Raw genomic sequence first — 27,084 nt, 5'->3', positions numbered from 1 at the left:
TCTCCAACTCAGTCTAGACATGTCTGACTTGGTGGGACAGCAACATCAGACTTCGAGAAGGTCTTTCTCTTGCGATCAAGAACCCAAACCATGTGTTGTATTCAGATGCATCGGATTTGGATTAGGGAGCTCCACTGGACAGTCTGGAATGCTCGGGTGTTTGATCCACGGATCAGAAGGAACTCCATTTAAGGCAAGTAACATCTCTCCTTTGGCGAGATTTGTGCAAGGAAAAATGAATGTCTTGGCGGACTGCCTCAGCAGAAGAAGACAAGTCATCTCCATGGAGTGGACGTTGCATAAGACTGTGTGCGAGAAGCTATGGATGACATGGGGTCAACCCACCATAGATCTTTTTGTGACTTCTCTGACAAAGAGGCTCTCGACTTACTGCTTTCCAGTTCCAGATCCAGAGGCAGCCCACATAGACGCTTTCCTGCTGGACTGGTCTCACCTGGACGTTTATGCCTTTCCACCTTTCAAGATCCTAAACAAGGTGCTGCAGAAGTTCACCTCTCACGAAGGGACCAGGTTGACATTGGTTGCTCCACTCTGGCCCGCGAGAGAGTGGTTCACAGAGGTACTTCTATGGCTGGTAGACGTTCCAAGAAGTCTGCCGTTACGGATGGATCTCTTGCGACAGCCTCACGTAAAGAGATTTTATCAAAGCCTCCCCACGCTTCGTCTAACTGCCTTCAGACTATCGAAAGACTCTCTTGAGCTCGAGGGTTTTCGAAGGAGGCAGCTAGAGCGATCGCGAGGGCTAGAAGATCCTCTACCATCAGGATCTATCAGTCGAAATGGGAGGTATTTAGAGACTGGTGCAAGTCCTCCTCTATTTCCTCTTCGAAGTGCCTCTGTAGCGCAGATTGTGAATTTTCTGCCTTATCTGAGAAACGGTCGCTCCCTCTCTGCATCCACCATTAAAGGCTACAGAAGCATGTTAGCTTCTGTTTTCAGGCATAAGGGTTTGGATCTTTCTAATAACAAAGATCTCCAAGACCTGCTTAAGTCTTTCGAGACTTCCAAGGAGCGTCATATTTCGACTCCTGCTTGGAACTTGGACGTGGTCCTACAGTTCCTTATGTCAGACAGGTTTGAACCATTAAATTCAGCCTCCCTGAAGGATCTTACCCTCAAGACACTTTTTTTTTTTTTTTTTGGTGAGCTTGGCTTCGGCTAAAAGGGTTAGTTAGATACATGCTTTTAGCAAGAACATCGGTTTCTCCGCTAATAAAGCAGTATGCGCTCTTTAACTTGGTTTTTTTGGCCAAGAATGAACTTCCGTCTCGTACTTGGCCTAAATCATTTGAAATCCCCAGTCTTTCTGAGATTGTGGGGAATGAAGTTGAAAGAGTGCTGTGTCCCGTTAGAGCTCTTAATTTTTGTTTATCCAGAACTAAACCGCGACGAGGTTGTTCAGAGGCTTTATGGTGCTCCGTTAAAAAGCCCTCTTTGCCTATGTCTAAAAATGCGTGGTCTTATTTTATTAGACTTTAGATTCGGGAGGCACACTCTCAATTAAGTGAGAAGGATCATAAATTACTTGAAGTCAAGGCTCATGAAGTTAGAGCGATAGCAACTTCTGTAGCGTTTAAGCAAAATAGACCCATTAAAAGTATTATGGACGCAACCTTTTGGAGAGGCAAGTCGGTTTTCGCTTTATATTACTTGAAAGATGTCCAGACTCTTTATGAGGACTGCTACACACTGGGACCATTCGTAGCAGCGAGTGCAGTAGTGGGTGAAGGCTCTACCACTACATTCCCTTAATCCCAATATCCTTTTAATCTACTCTTGAAATTTTTAATCTTATTTTGGGTTGTACGGGAGACTAAGAAGTCTTTCGCAATCTTTTTGATTTGGCGGGTGGTCAAAATATTGTTTCTTGAGAGCGCCCAGATTAAGGGTATTGATGAGGTCCTGTTATAGGGGTGTTCACCCTGGTTATAGCAGATCCTGGGAGTCTTTCGGCATCCTAAGAGGATCGCTGGGCTTCGTGAGGATAGCGGACTAATGAAGCAGAGTAATAATCAGAGTCTGCTTCCTTACCAGGTACCTATACTTAAGTCTGTTTTTTGAATAATTGTCAAAAACTCTTGAGCATATACGCCTTTATTGTATTAATACTGGTCTCTACCCACCACCATGGGTGTGAATCAGCTATTATATATTCACCGGCTAAGTTTAATATTTAAAAATGATATTTTGATTATAAAATAAATTTTTGAATATACTTACCCGGTGAATATATAAATTAAAGGCCCTCCCTTCCTCCCCGATAGAGACCTAGGGGACTGAGAAGAACTGGAGTTGTTTACAAGTATATGCGGTATCTGGCCGATAGTCGGCGCTGGTGGTCACACCTGCAACCTTCACGGCGATCGCTCGCGAGTTTTTGGAATCTGTCGAGCCGTCGGAGACGTCAGCTATTATATATTCACCGGGTAAGTATATTCAAAAATTTATTTTATAATCAAAATATCATTTTAGTAATTATTTTATCACTTTATAAATTATTGTTGATATTTATAGATTTACCTCTATATATTTTATATCTCACTCGCCTTTATTAGGCCTCTTCGATTAGCTTTCCATTTATACTAAACACCGAGATAAATTTTATGTTTTTGTTTATATGCGGCCTTTACCTATTCTTTGTAGGCGGTCCTGACTTGGAAAACGAAGTTAAACAACGTTGAGCCCATTCAACTTTTATTTTTGTTTAGATAAAAACAGTTGCTCTGTAAGAGTGATGAGATGAATATTTTTAGAAATATTTTAAGAAATGTATTCTTTGAATAGTCTTCGTGCTGTTTTTCAAAGATGAATTAACGTTTGGTTTATTTTTGCTACGCAGTTTGCGCTCTATCGTTACGATAGAGAAAGAGAGAATCACGGTTTCACTTTGCAGAAAGAGTAAATCGATTTTGACGTTTTGTTCATTCTTCTTTCAAACTGAAGTGTTTTAGATACTAATTTAAAGGAACATGTTAATTTTCAATTTCTTAGTCCTTTCAGTTTTTTCCTTTAGTCAAATAACCTGTTATTGACGAAGAGTGAGTGAGCCAATTTCTTGTGAGTGACAAGAGAGAGAGAGAGAGAGAGAGAGAGAGAGAGAAAGAAAGAAAGAAAGAGAGAACGATCCGATCTTTATTCTCGTCCTAAGTCTCTGTACAAGGAGTTTGGGAGCGAGTAACGTTGTTCTCGATTCAGATTTTTACTCTCGTCCCAAGTCTCTGTACTGGGAGAGAGGATAAAACGTTTTAGTTTTTATTCTCATCCCAAGGCACTGTACGGTGAGAGATTGAAAACGTAGTCCTTAGTGAACTAGTTTTTAGTCTCATCCCCAGTCACTGATCTTTTTAACTTTATATATTTCTGTTTTATTCTATATATATGTATATGTTTATTGATTTTTGCATGTGTGTTTCATTTTGTACTAATGTGCTTACATTATACGACTCATTTCGCAATTCTAACCTTTTGATTTAAGGGAGAATTGCGTGCTTCAGGTAGAAATCAGCTTTATTCATGTCTAATGTGAAATTATTGAAAAAGGCGATATCAGTGAAGAAAGTGCAAAAAAACATGTTCTGTGTTGCGGAGGGTTCGTTTGTTCGTGCTTGTCGCTTGCCTAGTCCGAGACCTCTTTCAGGCTCCCCTGCACCAGGGAGAAGGAATGTCGTAGGACCTAAGGGAGGGAGGGGTGTAAACCAACGAACAGACGTTCCCTCAAAGGTATCAGACGTTGCTCGTCAAGCACGTCCTTGCCATAAGACAGGAGAGACGAAGTTTCTCCTCGTCTTCCGATGATTCGTATCTTTAAAAGCCTGGGCGTAAGGTTTAGAGACGGTTGAAACGTTTATTAGTTCCTTCAGAACAAGTTCAACGTCCTAGCTGTAGTCATCATGAGAGTCCCGTTCATAGTGATGACGTTCATGTACAGACGTTTCTGCCACAGACTCGACGTGACGTTGAGCGGTAGACACCGTAGACACAACGTGACGTCGAGTGTCAGTCACCGTAGTCACGATATAGCATCGATCAGCAGTCACCGCTGTTACTACGTGACGTTTGAACGTCAGCCACCGCAGTCATAGGTTGATCTGAAGTTTAAGTTTTTTGCAAGATATGCTGTTAAAGCTTTCTTCTTTAATAGAAGCTTACGATCCTGTTCCTGTGCGAAAGGATCCTTTGCTTTTTGTACGTCACGGTTCTGGGATACGTGATTCGGGTCTTCAACCTTCTAAACGAGCTTTGTTACGCCACGCTGACGTTATCCCTAGTGACAGCTTTGCTGTTAAACGAGATGCGGAGCATAAATCTCGATGTAACTTTGATCGCTTTGAACGTCAGCCACCGCAGTCACAGCGTGACGTTGAGCTGCAGACACCGCAGACACGACGTGACGTTGAGCGGTAGACACCGTAGACGTGACGTCGAGGGTCAGTCATCGTAGTCACGATATAGCATCGAACAGCAGTCACTGCTGTTACTACGGGACGTTTGAACGTCAGTTACTTCTGTCACGACGTGTAGTAGAATAACATTCTCTGCAGTCACAACGTGACATCGACCCTCCAACTTTAACTTCTGTTCATATACAAGTTGATGTAGCCTGTCAGGCTTTTCCTTCACGTCATTCTGAATATAAATCTCCTTCTCGCAAGACTTTAGATTTATCAGATGATGTGCCTTCTGAAGAAGTTGATGACCCCCTTTCAACTAATGTACCTTTGGGGAGTCATTCAGAAGAGGAGTATCTTAGGGTGGTCCAACAATCCCTTGTTTTATAATTATGAATTTCTTTAGTGAAATTTTGTCCTACTCGTTTTGTAACGGCTGCTCCGCCGTCTGAGTTTACTCTTGGCATGACTTTCTTCGACTCCTACATTTACGAAGTCAGTTCTCTCTTGTTCTTCCAAGAGAGCCATGCTCTTACTGGGAGACTGGTTGGAATCCAGGAGAAGTTTAGGAAAGTCTGCTTTTGCTTTTCCTCCTTCTTAATTAGCTTCTCGCTCGGGCGTCTGGTGTGACACAGGAGAAGTTCTCTGCTTGGGAGTACCTGCCTCTGCCCAGGGAGACTTCTTAAGCCTAGTGGACTCTCCTCGTCGTCTAGCCATGAGACGCTCCAAGATTTTATGGTCTGCTTCAGAGCTAGACCATCTCCTGTTAGGAGTTTTTGAGAGCGTTTGAAGTATTTTCTGGGCTCGAACCTGTGCCGCCCAGTGAATAAGCTCCATTTAGCACTTATTCTTAGGTAATTTACTGCTAAATATACCAGAGAAAAAATGTAAAGGAGTGCTAGGTTAACTAGCTCGCTCACCTATTGGTGTCGGTATAAAATTGGGCGTATAATCCAGAGGTCCCGCACTATTTAGATTCATCCACGACAGAAACCCCAATAGAGGAGAGCCGTTCAACCTCACTCGGTACTACTAACAATGCATCCGCTCAGAACCCAACTCCTTTTAGCACGTCTTGTGTGTAACCCGCTTTTTTGTTGTGCTCTCGTTTTTTCCACTTATTTTCATTGGATTATGGCTTCTTCGTCGGTTTCCCTGGAGACACCGTCTAAGTTAAGTACCAAGCTTGGTTTTACTGTGTTTTGAGCAACCTAGATCGTTTAATATTTGAATTATAGGAGTTTATTCTCTTCGTTCATACCGATCTTGCTTGATTCCATTTACAGTTGGTACTCCTGTTTTGAGAGCTTTTAGTTTCACTCGCGGTGTTACTATATGTATTATTTTTATTATTAAATTTTATTTGTTATTATGGATATTCATTATTTAGCGTTTAGAACCCTCGTGGTTCTCTTTTTGGGCCGATATCATTTACGTATCGTTATGGCTGCCGACCTTCGTTGCTAGGCGGCAATGTTATATTTTAAGCCATCAGGTGTGTCTTTTGTGATTTAATTATTATGTTGCATGCCTTGCCCAAAAAAAAAAAAAAAAAAAAAAAAAAAAAAATTTATGTGTTTATTTTATATTATCAGCGCTATTACTATTATAATGAATATTGTGCTATTACTCCGTTTGATCTGTCTGGTTGGGGATCGTCAGTTGGTAGCCCTGCTGCTCCGTATCACGTGATCCTCCCCCATGCTCCCCCTCTCGCTAGGTGGGCGGCTAGGCTTCTCTCCCCCCCTCCCCTAGGGGACCGTTGCCTTCCCTCCTTGTAGAGGGGGTAGTTCAGTGTTTATGGACTTTGTCCTCCGGGTGTCCCGGCGGGTTCGGCTCTGTCTAGTCTGGTTGGCCACCGGTCAACAGAGTTGGATCCCGGTGCACCCTATTTTATATTCACTTATCACACTGGTTTATGTTATTTGAAACCCTCTGGGTTCGGTTGGCGGTTCTTATCTACAGTTCCGCCCCCCTATTAATTTATAACAGTTCCTATGATGATTATATGACAGATCACTATCCCGGAGTTCCTATACGAATTGGTTTTGGATACTTTTATTTCCCGGCCCGGGGCTTAGCCTCGCCCCGGGAAATCAGACACCACGTGTCTTAATTTCTTGTTGTTGCATCCTTTTTTATGCTCCCGGCTCGACCGGAATGGATGGCTATACTTTAGTCTTAAGTTAGACTTATGTTTAGGCCCGGGTCCTCCGGACCCGCCCCTACTTAAGAATATTACAGTTAAGCTCTAATCTTGTGTTAGGCTTATGTTAGGCCCGGGTCCTCCGGACCCGCCCCTACTTAAGAGAATTACAGTTTCTCATATACTATTCTTTTTTCAATATTAAACTTACCCGATAATCATGTAGCTGTCAACTCCGTTGCCCGACAGAATTCTATGGAGGGATACGCCAGCTATCACAATACTAGAAGGGGGTGTACTTACCAGCGCCACCTGTGGCCAGGTACTCAAGTACTTCTTGTTGACACCTCAATTATTCCTCTGTCGTGCTTCCGGCAAGACGTTCTGGGATACGCTTATGTTCTTGGAGTATTTTCACGACTTTGGTGAAGTATTTCTCTTTGATTTCGGCTGTCGCTTTACTGGAAACTTCTATATTAGCTTAGTTAGCTTTTGGAATTAATTTGATTATTTATGGTGTCGAAGAGAGTATGAACTCTCTTTCACCTTTCAATGGCCGACCCTTCCCTTAGACGGAAGTGTTGGTGTCTAAGAGAGTATAGACTCTCTTTCTTAATTTTGTAACAAAAGTTATAGATTTATTTTATATCTCTCCGCCTCTTATAGGCCTCTTCGATTAACTTCCTTTTATTATAAACTTATTAAAATTAATTTTTATATTTGTTTATATTCGACCTTCCTAATAGTAGGCGGTCTTTTCTTGGTACCGAAGTTAATTAACATTGAGCCCGTCATTTCGGTTTTACCTGTTAACATATTATGCTATTTTAATGTCTTTGAAAGAATTTCTTTGATAGTCTAGTACTGTTTTCAAAGTTGAACTAACGTTTTGTTTTGTCTCTGCAGTTGTTGACGTTCAGAACGTTCAACTTGCACTCTATCGTTACGATAGAGAAAGAGTTTTCACGGTTTCACGTTGCAGTAAGAGTAACCGTGTCTAGCGTTTTGTTCATTCTTTCTTAACTTAATGGTTTTGATCCTAATAAAGGAACTTTTCATTTTGGGAAATATTTCAGTTTTTTCCTTTAACAATAATATGTTTTAACGATATATATGATTGGGCTCTTCTCTCAGGTTCTAAGTCAAGAGAGAGAGAGATAGAGACGGAGGGAGAAAGAGGAGAATAAACGTTTCATTCAAGCCTGCCAGGCGTACGAATAACGTTGTTATCGTTTTTACTCTTCTCCCTAGTCTCTTTAGGGGAAGAAGGTAAACGTTTCTAGAGTGATCTAGTGTTTAGTCTCTTTCCAGCCACTGAATTATTTATCTTTCATTAGATTTTTCTGTTACATTGTAATTCTGTTTTCGCAATTACTAACTTTTGAGAAAGGATAGAATTGCGTGTTTCAGGTACAACCACTTAAAGTTTCGAGTTCAGTGAAATAAGTGCAAACAGAAAATCAAAGTGATAAGTGATTAGCGCAAAGTTCAGTGTTGTGCGTGAGGGTACTTCTGTGCGCGCCAGTCGTCCTCCCAGTCCGGGACCTCTTGCAAGCTCCCAAGCCCAGGGGAGAAGCAATGTCGAAGGGCAGAAGGGTTCAGCAGGCCTTGATCGGCGCACAGAAGTATCCTCGGTGGTTGTGGGCGTGTCTTACCGAGACCGTCACTCCCACCCGCAGACGATTGAGCCCTTATTTTGCTCGTCTGCAGAAGAAATTTAGGGGAGAAAACGCTGGTCTCAGGTCTCAAGACCTCTTAAACGTAAAGTCCAGACCTATGCCAGACGTACGAAGTTAGAGTTCAACAACCCGGATGCAGTCATTGGGTTAGCTCTGACTCTCCTCAGTCATCAGTTGAATGCACTCCGCCTAAGAGGAGTAAGGTTCTGCCACAACAGAGCTCGACTGTTAAGGCTTTACCTCAGCCTACTGTAGTTTCTGCCGACCCCAAGTGGACTCTACTACAGTCCATGCAAGCACTGCTTTCGGACTTGATGCGTGAGTGTCGGGCTGAGAGTGTTGCACCTCCGCCTCCGCCTACACTCCCTCCGCCTGCGCTCGCTCCGCCTGATCGCAGTTCCACCTGCCAGGCGTACGATGTTGAGCCACGTTCTGAGTTTGCTGTTCCCAGTGGTGTTCAGCCTCCGCCTTCCTTAAGGCAACTTTTACAATGGGATCAGGAGGATTATACCTCTCTTCCTCCGCCTCCACTTGCTGCTCCACCAGTGATGCAACACTCGGTTGAGGTACAACAACCTCTCCCGTCCATGAGTCAGTCTCCTCAGCTCTCGCTGCAGCGAGCTCAACCCTCCTCAAGGCAAGCACCTCAACACCTTAGCCTTGCGCCTCAGGAGCCTCAACTTGCGAGATTTTTACTGCGTTCTGCGCAGCCACTACCTTTTCGCTCTCAGCTCACACCGCAGGAACCTCAACTCGTTCCTCAGGAACTTGCTACTGCGCATCCGCCAACCACTCAGCAAGCGCAACCCTTGAGTTCAGCCACTCATGCCAGGAGTCAGCCTCCTCCACCCATGAGCCTACCTTCTGCTGATCAGCCTTTGCAGACTGAGCCTCAGGTGTTCCCTCAACAGAGTCTTGAAGAGGAAACCACAACTATTGTTGTTCCAGCTCGTTCTGTCTCTGCTGTTCAGCATACCTCTCCTCCATTTTCAAACCTATGATAATGGAGGTTATTTGTATTACTTATAAAAATATATTTGTATTCCTGGCAATATATTTTTAACAATATCGCAAATATGGCAAAAATATGAATCATGAGTTATGAATGTAAGGTATATATTAAAACCCCATGCAAGCATGCATAAAGCACTCTAGCACTGGTCATGGAATTTCTGAGAAATGTTAAACGCCATGCACACGCTCTGCTTACCTTACATGCTCTGCTCACAGCATGCTCTGCATACTACATGCTCTGCATACAGCATGCTCTGCATTCAGCATGCTCTGCATACAACATGCTCTACATACAGCATGCTCTGCATACAGCATGCTCTGCATACAACATGCTCTGCACACAGCATGCTCTGCATTCAGCATGCTCTGCATACAACATGCTCTGCATACAGCATGCTCTGCATTCAGCATGCTCTGCATACAACATGCTCTACATACAGCATGCTCTGCATACAGCATACTCTGCATACAACATGCTCTGCATACCTTACCGCATGCTTCTCAGTCACACATCTTTGGTTGTTGCCAACTCACTAGACTGTCAAGCAGTTTCATAACGTTGCCTTCTAGTCTGCTGCTTTTGCACCAGTGAACCCTCACTGAGAGAACTTAGCTTTTCTAGGATATGGTCCCTGTAGATGAGAAAGTTCTTTTCTCCCTCCTTCTGATATTCCCTTGAGGACTCTGTCATTTGGAGGGAGCCTTTAGCTGCATAGCCTCCTATGGACTTTTATTTAAGCATAACATGCTTCCAGGGAAGGTAATGGTTCCACTTCAGTCGCTAATCCCGTCTGTTACCACACCTGCTCCCATAGACCTTGAGCTGTGTTACAAGACATGCAGTCCAAGCTTAGTCCTTGTTAGAGGATTTTTTGTTTACGGAGTCAATGTGTCACGGGGAAGACGTTCAACAACCAACAGAAGTGACTTGTTGTGACGCAGTGCGGCAACCTCAGCAACCCGATAAGGAGTTTGTCTGTACGACCCAGACAGTCTAGACAGATTCGGGTTGTCACTGTACTTCCTCGCTTGCCCATGATTGACAGTTCACAGACTGTGCAGCAGTACCATGATCTTGTGTCCGGCTCCGTCAGACGACTGGCTTTTAAGAGCTCCCACAAGTCGTCGCTGTCTGGAGATTTTCAAATGGACTATGGATCTGACCAAGGAACTGGGCCTCCTGGTCAATTTTGAGGAGTCTCAGCTCGTCCCATCCCAGACCATTGTCTCCTTGGGTATGGATCTTCAGAGTCGAGCTTTTCGGACTTTTCCGTCGGCCCCAAGGATCTTCCAAGCCCTAGAATGCATCCAGAGCATGCTGAGAAGGAACCGATGCTCAGTCAGGTAGTGGATGAGTCTAACAGGGACACTTTCATCGCTGGCCCTGTTCATCGTGTTAGGGAGACTCCACCTCCCCCCCCTTCAGTATCATCTAGCTGCTCACTGGATAAAGGACATGACGCTAGAGACGGTCTCAGTCCTGTTTCCGAAGAGAGGAGGTCTTCTCTCGCGTGGTGTAAGAACAGCTTTCTTCTCAAGGAAGTCTACCTTTGGCTGTTCAGAAACACAACCGCCGTCTCCTCTCGGACGCATCAGACACGGGCTGGGGTGCGACTTTGGACGGACAAGAATGCTCGGGAACTTGGAATCAGGAGCAAAGGACACTTCACATCAATTGCAAGGAGTTGTTGGCGGTTATTCTGGCCTTGATAAACTTCAAGTCCCTCCAGCTTAACAAAGTGGTGGAGGTGGACTCTGACAACACCACAGCCCTGGCTTATATCTTCAAGCAGGGAGGGACTCGTTCGTGGAAGTTGTTCTAGATCGCAAGGGACCTACTCATCTGGTCTAAAGATCGAAAGCTAACTGGTAACGAGGTTCATTCAGGGCGGTATGAATGTCATGGCAGATCACCTCAGACGGAAGGGTCAGGTCATCCCCACAGAGTGGACCCTTCTCAAGAATGTTTGCAGCAGACTTTGGGCCCTGTGGGGTCAGCCAACCATAGATCTGTTCACTACCTCGATAACCTAGAGACTCCTGTTGTATTGTTCTCCGATTCCAGACCCAGCAGCAGTTCACGTGGATGCTTTTCTGCTGGATTGGTTCCATCTCGACCTGTATGCATTCCCGCCGTTCAAGATTGTCAACAGGGTACTTCAGAAGTTCTCCTCTCACAAAGGGACACGGCTGACGTTGGTTGGCTCCGCTCTGGCCCGCGAGAGAATGGTTCTTAGAGGTACTGCAATGGCTGGTCGACATTCCCAGGACTCTTCCTCTAGGAGTGAACCTTCTAAGTCTACCTCACGTAAAGAAGGTACACCAATCCTCCACGCTCTTCGTCTGACTGCCTTCAGACTTTCGAAAGACTCTCAAGAGCTAGGGGCCTTTCGAAGGAAGCAGCCAGAGCGATTGCCAAAGCAAGGAGAACATCCACTCTCAGTATCTATCAGTCTATAGGGGAAGTCTTCCGTAGCTGGTACAAGACCAATGCAGTTTCCTCAACCAGTACCACTGTAACCCAGATTGCTGACTTCCTGTTATATCTAAGGAAAGTAAGATCCCTTTCAGCTCCTACGATCAAGGGTTACAGAAGTATGTTGGCAGCGGTTTTCCGCCACAGAGGCTTGGATCTTTCCACCAACAAAGATCTACAGGACCTCCCTAGGTCTTTTGAGACCTCAAAGGAACGTCGGTTGTCCACTCCAGGCTGGAATCTAGACGTGGTCCTAAGGTTCCTTATGTCATCAAGATTTGAACCTCTCCAATCAGCCTCTTTTTAGGACCTCACATTAAAAACTCTTTTCCTCGTGTGCTTGACAACAGCTAAAAGAGTAAGTGAGATCCACGCCTTCAGCAGGATCATTGTTTTCACATCTGAAACGGCTACATGTTCCTTGCAGCTCGGTTTTTGCTAAACGAGCTTCCTTCACGTCCTTGGCCTAAGTCGTTCGAGATCCCAAGCCTGTCCAACTTGGTGGGGAATGGTCTGAAGAGAGTACTTTGCCCAGTTAGAGCTCTTAGGTACTATCTAAAAAGGTCTTAACCTTTACAAGGACAATCAGAAGCCTTATAGTGTGCTATCAAGAAACCTTCTTTTCCAAGTTCTAAGAACTCAGTTTCTTACTATTCAGGCTTCTGATTAGAGAAACACATTCTCATCTGAAGGAAGAAGACCTTGCTTTGCTGAAGGTAAGGACACATGAAGTGGGAGCTGTGGCTACTTCAGTGGCCTTCAAACAGAGCCATTCTCTGCAGAGTGTTATGGATGCAACCTATTGGAGAAGCAAGTCAGTGTTCGCATCATTCTATCTCAAAGATGTCCAGTCTCTTTACGAGTACTGCTACACCCTGGGACCATTCCTAGCAACGAATGCAGTAGTAGGCGAGGGCTCAGCCACTACATTCCCATAATCCCATAACCTTTTAACCTTTCTCTTGAATACTTTTTATGGGTTGTACGGTCGGCTAAGAAGCCTTCCACATCCTTGTTGATTTGGCGGGTGGTCAATTCTTTCTTGAGAAGCGCCGAGGTTAAAGGTTGTGATGAGGTCCTTTAGTATGGGTTGCAGCCCTGTATACTTTAGCACCTTTGAGTTGATTCAGCCTCCCAAGAGGAACGCTGCGCTCAGTAAGGAAGACGATCTTATTAAAGGCAGAGTAACGGTTCAAGTCGACTTCCTTACCAGGTACTTATTATTTCATTGTTATTGTGGATAACTGATTATATGAAATACGGGATACTTAGCTATCCTTTAATCTTGTACACTGGTTTTCACCCACCCCCCTGGGTGTGAATCAGCTACATGATTATCGGGTAAGTTTAATATTGAAAAATGTTATTTTTATTAGTAAAATAAATTTTTGAATATACTTACCCGATAATCATGATTTAATCGACCCTCCCTTCCTCCCCATAGAGAACCAGTGGACCGAGGAATAATTGAGGAGGTGTCAACAAGAAGTACTTGAGTACCTGGCCACAGGTGGCGCTGGTAAGTACACCCCCTTCTAGTATTGTGATAGCTGGCGTATCCCTCCATAGAATTCTGTCGGGCAACGGAGTTGACAGCTACATGATTATCGGGTAAGTATATTCAAAAATTTATTTTACTAATAAAAATAACATTTTATAGATGGTGCATTGTCAGACGACGGCCTGTGCAGCTGTTCTACATCAGCCCTGCGGCCATACTGTCTGTCGGTCTCACGCCCTCTGCGGAGTGCAGCCGGAGGATGTCGTGGTATGGCACCCGGATAACTGTGTGGTCTGTTTTGACCTCGTTACCACCCTTGGATCTGACTCGGTGAGTCCCGTTGGCTATGTTGCCTTCTTATTTATCTTACCTTTTTTGGCATACATACACTATTTAGTAAGATATCTATGGTCTTGAAGGACCACTGGGAGCCTTCCCTTTTTAATTCCCACTATTATTTCAGGCATCCCCGGCGCAAAAGTCTGCGGCTCGGGCCACGCTGAAAGTGTGGGTTGGTGGTTTTTCCCGGAACGTGAAGTCCAGGCGGCCGTACGTCCTCTCCGAGGACTACTGTTCCTTGATTTACCCCAACGCCAAGTCTTCAGCCGCTGTGGCTAGGCATGTTGCAGCTCCCATCATTGCCCACATTGATGCCACCATAGCGGGGTTCATTGATCCAGAGCAGGATCCGTCGGACGCCCCCGGAGATCTAGAAGACAATGTTGCCTCCATGAACCTTGACGTGGAACCCATGTTATTGGATGATCCAGATACAGGTAGGGTGGTAAGTGAGGCAGGTGTTTCCGGCGCTGAGATTCCTATCCTCAGCCCCTCTCTTTCTTCTTCATCTGATCGCTCTTCCTTTCATGGTGTTTCTGGGGACCGTGATTCGTCCCAACGATCACACTCGGTTCCCCCCAAGAATAAGTCTAGAACCTTACCTAAAGCTCGTAAGCCTCATAAGGCTTCTCATGGTTCTAAACAGAATACAAACCTGTCATCTAAGGCTTCTGGCTCCTCCTCTAAGTCTCGCGACCCGGGAGTTCATTCCGCCACACCTGCTGCTAGCCCGGGCCTTTCCGAATCAGCCATGCTTCGCATCGTGTCGGAGATGCAGGCTAAGTTGGTATCAGAGATGCAGTCTAAGATGGACACGATGTTCTCTAACATCGGTCAGAGACTTGGGGCATTAGAGCAAGGTGCTCCGGAGCGAGTCCAAAGCTCTCTCATCCCGGATGCCTCTAAGCTCCCGCCGTTTGCCAAAAATAACCCTTGGCGTATGGCTCTTCATTCCCCGTTCTCAGACGGAATGTTAACTTTGGAGGGTCTTGGCACTCGTCCCCTAGAGGACTTTGAATTCTTTCCTCCTGGTCTGGCATTTCCATTTCATGGTTATGCCAGGCTTACCGAGGAAGCTTTGGTTCGGTTAGACAAGGTCCCCAAGGAGACAGTCATCTTCCCAAAAGAGCAAGCCCAATCTGTGTGGGCCAGATTCCTGAATGACATCGGCTGCACCAACACTATGTTGACGCCTTATAAGAGCTCCTTCACAATGTTCTTAATGGACAAAAACACTGTGACTCCATGTGTCAATAAGGTAGCAGAGCTTGCCTTCCAATATGCTCTGGAGGAGAAGCCCTTGCCTCCCATCCGAGAGGTGGATCCAATCTCCCTCCTTCTTCCTTCAGGCATTGAGTGTTGGGACAACGTCCATACCACTTTTACCTCTGGAAAGCTAGCAGCAGACTGTGCTTCAGTAATGTTTAGTGAGCGGCTTCCCCGTCTCCCGGAATCCCTCATTAAACAGGAGTATGATTCCCGCCTACGCGTTGGCCGTACTCTGAACTTGGCCACTTCCACGGAGTCGATAGCCTTGACTTACGATACCGAGAGTATTTTTAAGTCTCTCAACAAGGCTACGTTGCAGTCATTATACTATGACCTGTATGACTTTGCTACTGCTAAACGCAGGTGTCGCAAACATGTCCTGGCAGAAGCGACTATTAGGCATGAACCTAATAAGCTTATCCGGTCCTCCTGTTGGGGTTCAAACCTCTTCCCTGAGGACCTTGTAGAGGAAGTCTTGGCGGAGGCCACTAGAGTCAACCAGAGCCTTAAAGCCCGTTGGGGTTTGACTCCTAAACGTAAATATGACCCTGCAAATTACCAAGCCCGGGGTAGGAAGAAGCTCCGTCCATATACCTCCACCCAGTTCAGGCAACAGCAGAGTGGTTCGTCCATTTTCTGGCTGCCTCTTCCCCCATCTCCTGTTGCCCCGGCACAGCCTTCCACCTCCCAGGCTCCTTCGGACGACTATGTCACCGTTCTGCTTCCTAAGAGCCAGCTTTGTGGTGCCTCCGCCACTTCTCCTGCCTTTAACCAGTCGTATGAGGCTCATAGCTCTTCCCAGAGTTATGGTAGAGGTAGAGGCTACCACCGTGGTTCTAACCAGAACAAAGGCAGGGGAAGAGCCTTTCGCAGAGGAAAGAACTTCCGAGGCGGACGTGGAGGCAACTCCTCAAACCAATACTGAGGTGCAGCAGGTAGGGGGGAGGCTCTATGCCTTCCGCAACAAATGGAGGTTCAGTCCCTGGGCATTCAGTATCATCTCCAAGGGACTGGGGTGGAGTTGGATTCAAGGACCTCCTCCTCCGAACAAATTTCGTCAACATTCCACTCCGGACCTGGTCGAATTTGTCCAGGATCTTTTACAAAAGAACGCCATACAAGAAACGAAACACCTGAAGTTTCAAGGTCGGCTGTTCAGTGTCCCGAAGAAGGATTCAGACAAGAGAAGAGTGATTCTAGACCTATCCCTTCTCAACTTGTCCATTCAATGCGACAAGTTTCGAATGCTTACCGTCTCGCAGGTGCGGACCTTACTTCCCCGTGGGGCCGTCACCACCTCTATCGATCTTACAGACGCCTATTATCACGTCCCGATAGCGAGACACTTCTGTCCGTACCTAGGCTTTCGCTTAGGGGACAAAAGTTACTCCTTCAAGGTGATGCCTTTCGGGCTCAACATCGCCCCAAGGATCTTCACAAAGTTAGCAGAAGTCGCTGTTCAGGAACTCAGGAATCAAGGGATTCAAGTAGTAGCCTATCTGGACGACTGGCTCATTTGGTCAGACACCTCCCAAAATTGCCTAAAAGCCACTCACAAAGTCATCCATTATCTTAAATCTCTAGGCTTCCAGATCAACTTCAAGAAGTCCCGTCTTCTTCCAAAATCGAAGTTCCAATGGCTCGGCCTGCAATGGGATCTTATATCTCATACTCTGTGTCTTCCCAAACCCAAGAGGTTAGAGATTGCAAGGAACACCAAACGCTTTCTCAAAGACAAAGTAAGTTCCAGACGACTCCAAGAGAGGATTCTGGGGTCCCTTCAGTTTGCCTCAGTGACGGATCTTCTTCTGAAGGCAAAATTGAAAGATATCAATCGTGTCTGGCGTTCGAGGGCGAACCGGAAGCTCCGGGACAGGAAAGTCCGCCTTCCTCCCATTCTACGGGAAAGACTTCTTCCTTGGACAAGAGCAAACAGTCTGTCAAAGTCAGTTCCCCTTCGATTTCCGCCTCCGAAATTAATCATTCACACGGACGCATCCTTATCAGGTTGGGGCGGCTATTCTCAGCTCAAGAAAGTTCAAGGTCTTTGGTCTCCCTTGTTCCGCCAATTTCACATCAATGTGCTGGAGGCCATGGCAGTTCTTCTAACCCTGAAACGTCTCGCTCTTCCCAAGAAACAACACCTTCGTCTGGTCCTCGACAGCGAAGTGGTGGTCCGCTGCCTCAACAGAGGCGGGTCAAAGTCAGGGCCTCTGAACCATGTTCTAGTAGCCATATTCTCCCTAGCAGCCTTGAACCGTTGGCATCTTTCAGCTGTCCACCTGGCGGGAGTCCGGAATGTAGTGGCAGACGCCCTGTCCCGGACCTCCCCTCTAGAATCGGAATGGTCACTCGATCTAAAGTCATTTCGGTGGATTCTCTCTCAGGTTCCCGGTCTCCAAGTGGACCTCTTCGCCACGGAATCCAACCACAAATTGAGAGTATATGTGGCTCCCAATCTAGACCCTCAGGCTTACGCCACAGACGCCATGTCACAGAATTGGGACACCTGGGAAAAGATTTATCTCTTTCCCCTGGTGAATCTTTTGCTGAAAGTTCTAGACAAGCTGAGATCCTTCAAGGGACAAGTAGCCTTGGTCGCACCCAACTGGCCCAAGAGCAACTGGTATCCTCTCCTGCGAGAGTTGAGACTATACCCTCACCCGATACCCAATCCGGTTCTGTCTCAGATAGTACAAACACGCGTTGTGTACGCTTTCTCAAACATTCAGAGCGCCCTAACTTTATGGACTTTATGAAGTTTGCGGCTATGCATGGTGCCAATATTGATCCTCAAAACACCTTGTTCCTAGAATCGGATAAACGGGATTCCACCATCCGCCAGTATGACTCTGCAGTTAAAAAGTTGGCAAAATTTTTAATAGACTCAGACGTGAACTGTATGAACTTGAACCTTACAGTCACTTTCTTTAGATCTTTATTAGAATCAGGTCTGGCAGCCAATACTATCACCACTATTAAATCGGCTCTGAAAAAGATCTTCCTAGTGGGTTTTAACATAGACTTAACCGACTCTTTGTTAGCTTCAATTCCGAAAGCTTGTGCCAGACTGAAACCGGTTACTCGTCCTACCCCGGTGACCTGGTTCCTTAATGACGTACTCAAATTGGCTTCTGATACCATTAACAGTTCTTGTGATTACATTCCCCTTCTCAGGAAAACACTTTTCCTGGTGAGCTTGGCTTCCGGGGCAAGAATTTCTGAATTGGCAGCCTTGTCGAGAGACCCGGGTCATATTGACTTCCTGCCTTCGGGAGAGGTCCTTCTTTCTCCTAACAAATTCTTTTTGGCTAAGAACGAAGACCCTCAGAACAGATGGTCCTCCTGGAAAATTGTTCCCCTCACGCAAGATCCGTCTCTGTGCCCTGTTACTACTCTTAGGTCTTATTTATCCCGGACCTCCTCTAACTCCTCGGGGCCTCTATTCGTTAGAGAACAAGGCGGTACCATTACTATTAAAGGGATCAGGCAACAAATTTTGTATTTTATTAAACAAGCTAACCCTGACTCTTTTCCTCTTGCACATGATATCAGGGCGGTTGCTACCTCGGTGAACTTTTTTCACCACATGAATTTTACAGACCTTTCCAGGTATACAGGGTGGAAATCACCGTCAGTGTTCAAGAAACACTACCTTAAACATTTGGAAGCCCTAAAATTTTTTACAGTAGCCGCAGGGAGCGTAGTTACTCCCAGGTAACTCACAGGCTAATGCCTTGTCTCTTTATCTCTCCCTCTTACCTGCCTCATTTATACCCTATTGTATTCGTTGGTCTCGCTCCTGAATACTGTTATTATATTTGTAAATTTTTATACTCCTGAGTATCTGTATATATTATCACTCACGGCATTATTATACCTACCTTATTGGATTTATGTTCATATTTAAGATACCCTTATAATTGTTTTTTGGTACTCATCTCTGATTAAAAGCATCCTGTATTTCCCTTACGCTTATGTTTTTTCCTTTATTTTGCAAGTTTGGTGACATTTCTCTTGTATAGATTCACTGGGCGGCACAGGTTCGAGCCCAGAAAAGGGATTTTGACGTAGGAAAAATCTATTTCTGGGCGAAGGACCTGTGCCGCCCAGTGAACCCTCCCAGCTCCTCTCCCTTGGAGTCCCCAAACTTTGGGTGCTAAGGAGTTGGGTTCTGAGCGGATGCATTGTTAGTAGTACCGAGTGAGGTTGAACGGCTCTCCTCTATTGGGGTTTCTGTCGTGGATGAATCTAAATAGTGCGGGACCTCTGGATTATACGCCCAATTTTATACCGACACCAATAGGTGAGCGAGCTAGTTAACCTAGCACTCCTTTACATTTTTTCTCTGGTATATTTAGCAGTAAATTACCTAAGAATAAGTGCTAAATGGAGCTTATTCACTGGGCGGCACAGGTCCTTCGCCCAGAAATAGATTTTTCTTACGTCAAAATCCCTTTATTTGTTGGATTGGTCCCTGGGAGCCTTAAGTAAGAAGGTCTCTCCAGCTGTCAATGTATTGCTGTACAATTATGTCATGCATGAACAAGGCTATCAGGGATGGCTCCAGTGATCTGGCAGCCACGTTCACTGCAGGAGTACTTAAGATGTAAGTGCGCTCAATGTGTTCTTTGTCAAGACAAAGTTCACGATGAAGACTACCAAATCTGTCTTGGCAGCAGTAAGGGAAGGCGACTGGATGGTCTCTCTCGACCTTCAGGATGCATACTTCCACATCCCGATTCATCCAAACTTTCAACAACATCTGAGGTTTGTGGACGGGAAAGTAGTGTACCAATTTCGAGCACTGTGCCTCGGCCTCATTCCTACTCCTCTTGTTTTTACAAGGCTCTTGCAAAATGTAGCAAGCTTTCTACATTTTTTGAGGATTCAGAGCCTCCCTTTATTTTGACGACTTGCTAATCAGGGCGTCGTCATTAAATCGCTGTCTGGAGAGCCTCTAATGGACATTAGACCTAACCAAGGAGCTAGGTCTCATAATGAACGTAGAGAAGTCGTAACTTACAGTACTCCATCCCAGACTATTCTTTATTTGGGAATGGAGATACAGTGTCGAATTTTTCGGGCCTTTTCGTCTCCCACAAGAATGGAACAAGCTCTGTTAAAAGTCCGTCACTTGCAAGAGAAAAACAGTTGCTCTGTAAGAGTTTGAACGAGCCTCGTGGGAACTCTTTCATTGCTGGAGTAGTTTATCTCTCTGGGGAGACTCAACCTTTGCCCTCTCCAATTTCACCTAAACCATTGGAACAAGGAGAAGGGCTTAGAGAGTATCTCTTTCCCAATCTCCAACTCAGTCTAGACATGTCTGACTTGGTGGGACAGCAACATCAGACTTCGAGAAGATCTTTCTCTTGCGATCAAGAACCCAATCCATGTGTTGTATTCAGATGCATCGGATTTGGGTTAGGGAGCTCCACTGGACAGTCTGGAATGCTCGGATCTTTGATCCACGGATCAGAAGGAACTCCATTTAAGGCAAGTAACATCTCTCTTTTGACGAGATTTGTGCAAGGAGAAATGAATGTCTTGGCGGACTGCCTCAGCAGAAGAGGACAAGTCATCTCCACGGAGTGGACATTGCACAAGACTGTGTGCGAGAAGCTATGGATGACATGGGGTCAACCCACCATAGATCTTTTTGCGACTTCACTGACAAAGAGGCTCTCGACTTACTGCTTTCCAGTTCCAGATCCAGAGGCAGCCCACATAGACGCTTTCCTGCTGGACTGGTCTCACCTGGACGTTTATGCCTTTCCACCTTTCAAGATCCTAAACAAGGTGCTGCAGAAGTTCACCTCTCACGAAGGGACCAGGTTGACGTTGGTTGCTCCCCTCTGGCACGCGAGAGAGTGGTTCACAGAGGTACTTCTATGGCTGGTAGACGTTCCAAGAAGTCTGCCGTTGCGGATGGATCTCTTGCGACAGCCTCACGTAAAGAGATTTTATCAAAGCCTCCCCACGCTTCGTCTAACTGCCTTCAGACTATCGAAAGACTCTCTTGAGCTCGAGGGTTTTCGAAGGAGGCAGCTAGAGCGATCGCGAGGGCTAGAAGATCCTCTACCATCAGGATCTATCAGTCGAAATGGGAGGTATTTAGAGACTGGTGTAAGTCCTCCTCTATTTCCTCTTCCAGTGCCTCTGTAGCGCAGATTGCGGATTTTCTGCTTTATCTGAGAAACGGTCGCTCCCTCTCTGCATCCACCATTAAAGGCTACAGAAGCATGTTAGCTTCTGTTTTCAGGCATAGGGGTTTGGATCTTTCTAATAACAAAGATCTCCAAGACCTGCTTAAGTCTTTCGAGACTTCCAAGGAGCGTCATATTTCAACTCCTGCTTGGAACTTGGACGTGGTCCTACAGTTCCTTATGTCAGACAGGTTTGAACCATTAATTTCAGCCTCCCTGAAGGATCTTACCCTCAAGACACTTTTTTTGGTGAGCTTGGCTTCGGCTAAAAGGGTTAGTGAGATACATGCTTTTAGCAAGAACATCGGCTTCTCCACTAATAAAGCAGTATGTGCTCTTCAACTTGGTTTTTTTGGCCAAGAATGAACTTCCGTCTCGTTCTTGGCCTAAATCATTTGAAATCCCCAGTCTTTCTGAGATTGTGGGGAATGAAGTTGAAAGAGTGCTGTGCCCCGTTAGAGCTCTTAAATTTTATTTATCCAGAACTAAACCGCTACGAGGTTGTTCAGAGGCTTTATGGTGCTCCGTTAAAAAGCCCTCTTTGCCCATGTCTAAGAATGCGTGGTCTTATTTTATTAGACTTTTGGTTCGGGAGGCACACTCTCATTTAAGTGAGAAGGATCGTAATTTACTTAAAGTCAAGGCTCATGAAGTTAGAGCGATAGCAACTTCAGTAGCGTTTAAGCAAAATAGATCCATTAAAAGTATTATGGACGCGACCTTTTGGAGAAGCAAGTCGGTATTCGCTTCGTATTACTTGAAAGATGTCCAGACTCTTTATGAGGACTGCTACACACTGGGACCATTCGTAGCAGCGAGTGCAGTAGTGGGTGAAGGCTCTACCACTACATTCCCTTAATCCCAATATCCTTTTAATCTACTCTTGAAATTTTTAATCTTATTTTGGGTTGTACGGGAGACTAAGAAGTCTTTCGCAATCTTTTTGATTTGGCGGGTGGTCAAAATATTGTTTCTTGAGAGCGCCCAGATTAAGGGTATATATTGATGAGGTCCTGTTATAGGGGTGTTCACCCTGGATATAGCAGCTCCTGGGAGTCTTTCAGCATCCTAAGAGGATCGCTGGGCTTCGTGAGGATAGCGGACTAATGAGGCAGAGTAATTATCAGAGTCAGCTTCCTTACTAGGTACCTATACCTAAGTTTGTTTTTTGAATAGTTGTCAAAAACTCTTGAGCATATACGCCTTTATTGTTTTAATACTGGTCTCTACCCACCAACATGGGTGTGAATCAGCTATTTATATATTCACCGGCTAAGTTTAATATTTAAAAATGATATTTTCATTATAAAATAAATTTTTGAATATACTTACCCGGTGAATATATAATATTATAGGCCCTCCCTTCCTCCCCGATAGAGACCCTACGGACTGAGAAGAACTGGTTTGGTTGAGAAGTATATGCGGTATCTGGCCGATAGTCGGCGCTGGTGGGCACACCCGGCAGCCTTCATGGCGATCGCTCGCGAGTTTTTGGAATCTGTCGACCGTCGGAGACGTCAGCTATTTATATATTCACCGGGTAAGTATATTCAAAAATTTATTTTTTAATGAAAATATCATGTTATCGCCTTCCAGACCATCGGTCTTCTCTCCGAGGAAAGGCAGAGTCCCAGTTCACAGGGTCACCATCGCCCCTTTCCCCTCCCGGCAAACGCATAACAGCGCGACCGCCGGGGAAAGAGGGAAACGGCACCTCCAGGGATTTCAAAATCCCGAAACTACCAGCGCCTAAGGTGGACCCACGTTTTCCAGCGATTTCAGAGAAGACTCCTCAAAGGGAACCTTCGATTGTCTTCCCTTTGGGGGATCTGTCAGACAACACCAGCATCAGCAAGCAGCCCTTGTTTGGAGCCATAGTCAGGGCAGTAGTGCAAGCTTTCAGGCCTACCCTTTCATCCTGCATCTCGGAAGACTCTGACAACCTCCAACAGTCATCGGTTCCAGCAGATGCACAGCAAAGGACCTTGGTTGTCTCTTCCCTGAAGAGGAAAAGAGGAGTGACTCCTGTTAGGCTATCGAAAACAAGGTCGAACATCCCCGGTTCTCCTTTCACCCGCTCTCCTGGCTCACCACCACCACTGAAAGGGAATCTTGCAAGGAACCTGTCCTAGTCCCCTCCCTGCCATCTTTGGAGGAAGACTCCCCTCAGGGCGAGACCGTCACGTCTCCGGAAGCGACCAGGAACTCCAGACCATCCAGGCCTTCCATGCTGGAAGCATACCTTCTTCCTCGCAAGATGTCGATAGACTCCAAAACGATGCCTAAGTCATCTTCGAGGACCGCCAGACCTGCCGAGGGTGTCAGGACAGTTAGCCACCCTAGAGACAATCACGACCCACCCCGAGACGCCCTCTCGGGGATGGATAAGGGAGACATCGCTGCCAGTCCCACTTCAGACAGGGAACAGAAGGAGTCACAACACGCCTTCTGGCGTGCTCTGACTCTGAGGGTTCTCAATGGGCTTTCCAACCCAAAAATATCCCCCCAGGAATGCAAAGACACAGTCTTGTACCGTGCCTTCGGCACTCAAAAGCGCAAGATGTCCAGTGCAGCCTTGCCCTGGTCTCAGGGGAGAAAGAGTGACCGGACTAAGATCACTGCCCAGCTCTCTGAGTTCTCCTCCTCCCTTCGTTCGGGCTCTTCCGCCAAGTTCCTCCTACCTCTCATTTCGCAAAGGAGGTATAACGAGGTCTTGGATAAGCCTCGACTAGCTCTTCCACTCCACCATTCTCTGGAGGAGCTGACTAAGGGGATCTTCCTAGAGAGACTCTCCAGCCATCAGGCTGTGTTCTCAGTGATACTCCCAGAGAATTGACCATAGGTCTCCAGAATTCTAACTCCTGGCGCGAGTATCCTTAAAATTTGTCTTAAGGATATCACATAATATCAGGGGACGTATATCTTAATACGACACATGGCAATCTTCACCCCAAATACCGTTTACGCTTCGAGGGGGAAGAGTGGCGAAACTGAAGGGGAGCCGTTATCAAGGTTACCCTTCCTCCCGTACTATTACAAGGCTCCAAGATGGCGCTCATTCCTTTTTCGGTAGCGATTTCGCACGGTGGTTTTCCCTGTTATCTAACGTTCTTGATCGTTCTTGAGAGGATTTATTATGCATTCTCCAGCATCTTCTGCCTCTAGAAAGTTGAGTATTTAATCTTTACAGTGTATAATTTTTAGCTCCTGCTTCACAGTGAAATTAGTATAATTTAATGTGTTTTATGGAACATGGCCGGTCACCGGTGGCGCCATGTTTGGCGCTGTCGTTCGTCATGCATGCTTTATCTAGTTAGCAGAACGACATTCCTGGTATTTAGCTTTAATGAATTATAGCTATTTAGGCAAAATTATACTAGTGAAGATATGATTATGCATATAGATTTCCTCTTCCTACATGTGTCGATCGTATACACTAGAGTCTCAGCGATATAGGTAGCCGAGATCTCGCTTTGCGCTAGGCTACCTAGCCTATGCTCTTTAGTATACTTTCATACATTATCCCCGTTTACCCTCGTGTACCGTTTTATCAATTCAAAAGGAGATAGATTATCTCCTAGAGTTAATTATATAACTCGATACTCGTCTCCTGCGGAGATTTAAGGGTAATCCCTCCTTCCCTCAGAGTTCTTCTATTAGCAACAACCCTATCTTGGTCTTGCCATAGAGTAGTACACTCCGGCTTGACTAGGCTAGTGTTTCCTGTCTCCCACCCTTGCCGGTCAGTATCCCGGCTTGGGTTTCTGACAGTAACTCAGAGTATTCAGTCTTTATGCCAATGACTTAGCTGCCGGGTGAGTAGTCACTCCCCTGCCGGCTTACAGTTGCCGGCATAGGAGGCTTAGCCTCCCTAGACCACACTTGAAGTGGTAGTATAATGCCGCCACCTTCACCCCTGCGGGCTAGAAAATGAGTCTTGTTTCGGCAGACCCTAGGCTGAGGAATGGATATTCTTCTGCCGCTTAGGATGCCGCCGATAGTGAAACAGAGTTTCACCCTTGTTTGGAAATGGCGGCATGCCTGCCGCCTTCTCCTAACACAACATACAAGACCCTTTCCCTGCCCCTTTCTGTCCTTTAGTGATAGCGTAGCCATCGCATATCTGTCGCCGGTCGCCTACACTCTCCCCGCTTGCTGGGCAGATTGTAGGGCCGGCCGGGCTCCTACATAGGTGGCTTGATAGTCGATCCGACTTTGGACGCAAGGCTCCGGGAAAGGTTGTGCCGGCTATGACGGCTGCCGGTGGGAGACCCCTTATGCCTTTGAGGGTTCTTCAGTCCTCCCTCGGTCTGCCATCCACATCCCTGAAACCGGCAGTGACCGGCATCAGATTTTGTGGCTGGGTGGAAGCTTGAATGATTCATTCTCCCCTTCCATTTGAACCCTCATTCTGGAGGAAGGCAGTAGGATTAATATACCTATACCCTTATTTATTGTACAAAGCTACATTAATAAGGCAGCCCCTCACTCCATGCTTTCTCTCTATCTGTCGGCTAGTGCCGCCAGGCAGTAACCCAGCTGGCATGGACCGGTGCTGCCAGGTGCTAGCCTAGCCGGCAACATGCCGGCCGAACTACAGTATATGATTATACAGTAGCCAGTATATTTGCAGTATAGATATACTGTAGACAGGAAACTATAGTATATATTATACAGTAGTTTATTTGTTCCTACACTTGATACAAACCATCATTCTTTACTACAGGAGACACTCTAGCGCGAGCTGGAAAATACGGCAGAAAAACCTTAACAAGGTCATTAATGACCGGGCAGTTAATTAACCACCTGTTAGTGTTGGGGGACCGCTGGTCGGTAGCTGCTGTTTACCTTCAATCGAATTCTAGCTATCGCAGTGGTAACACCACTGCTCCTGCTTTATTTGCCTGACAGACTAGCCTTTCTTTTTTGGTTTTTTGGTTAATCCTTTTTCTTTTTCTTTATTAGATGTGATGTCCTCTATTATGAGGAAGTGTTCTTGGCGCCTTTATGTGGCCGCTGGAGGTGGATCCTCTTTCCCTATGCCCTGGCTACAGAGGTCATAGGTGTTCTGAGGGTCCCCCTGCCAAGTATGTAGAAGTGGACATCGCAGTACCTCCTCCTCCTCCTCCTCCTCCTCCTCCTCCTCCTCCTCCACTTCCACTTCATTGTCCTCGCCCTCTTCGGAGGCTAAGAGGGAGAGAGAGAAGAGGAAAAGGAGAGCTCGCATTCCTTTGCTCAGACGTTCTCGCCGGAGACGCAGGCGACATAGGAAGAGACATAATCGTTCTCGCTCTTCCTCACCTTCTATCTCTTCACGAGATGTCTCGCCGCAAGACTATAACCGCTCTCGTCATAAACTTAAGAAGAGTGCTTCCTCCTTACCCTAACATAGGGCATCAAGAGCGTACGCGCCAACATGCGCATACACTCCAACAAGAGCATAGCTCCATCATGCGCCATGCGCTCACCTGCGCGCCAGCGCTTACCTGCGTGCAAACTACGTGCGCGCCACTAATCTCCTGCACAATGGTGCTCTCCTACGTGCTCCCGCGCGCCAACATTCTCCTGCCCGCCATCAGCCATGTGGCCTTCTCCTCCCACGCCAACCTGTACCAACGCACCAGCCTTCTCCCGCAGGCATCCGCAAGGATATGCGCGCACGTTCGTGAATCCTCTCCTAGGGATGCGCGCCAACATTCTCGCGTGCGCCTTGTATGAATCCACTGTGCGCCCGCGCACTAGGGAACTTTCTCCTGCGCTCACGCCCCCTACGGCTGGCACAGACGTGCGAGAACACTCTCCCGCGCGCCCGTTTACGCCTTCACCTAGATGTTCACGCTGAAGAGACAGGCGATATAGGAAGAGACATCATCGTTCTCGCTCTTTCTCGCCTTCTGTCTCTCGCTGACACGTCTCGCCTCGAGACTATATGCGCTCTTTCCACAAACGTAAGAAGAACGCTCCTTCTCATCGTTGTTCTGCCTCGCTGTCTTCTTTCTCTTGCGAGGGATCATCTAAGAAGCCAGGAGCGCGGCCAAGGGCAAA

At 46.3% G+C, this 27,084-nt stretch overlaps 1 protein-coding gene across 1 annotated transcript in view; it reads left to right on the top strand.

Annotated features, from left to right (window-relative positions):
* Positions 1 to 26,102, top strand: part of LOC137614817 (uncharacterized) — a 78,753-nt gene extending 52,651 nt beyond the window's left edge. The window contains exon 3 of the mRNA XM_068344480.1: positions 26,005 to 26,102. Within this exon, the coding sequence (XP_068200581.1) occupies positions 26,005 to 26,102 (98 nt within the window). The remainder of the gene's footprint in view (positions 1 to 26,004) is intronic.
* The last annotated feature ends 982 nt before the right edge of the window (positions 26,103 to 27,084 follow it).

The sequence above is a fragment of the Palaemon carinicauda genome, chromosome 21 (genome assembly GCF_036898095.1).
Source record: "Palaemon carinicauda isolate YSFRI2023 chromosome 21, ASM3689809v2, whole genome shotgun sequence".
Classification (NCBI taxonomy): domain Eukaryota; kingdom Metazoa; phylum Arthropoda; class Malacostraca; order Decapoda; family Palaemonidae; genus Palaemon; species Palaemon carinicauda.
The sequence above is the reverse complement of the archived record's forward strand: the minus strand, read 5'-3'. Positions and strand labels throughout refer to the sequence as shown.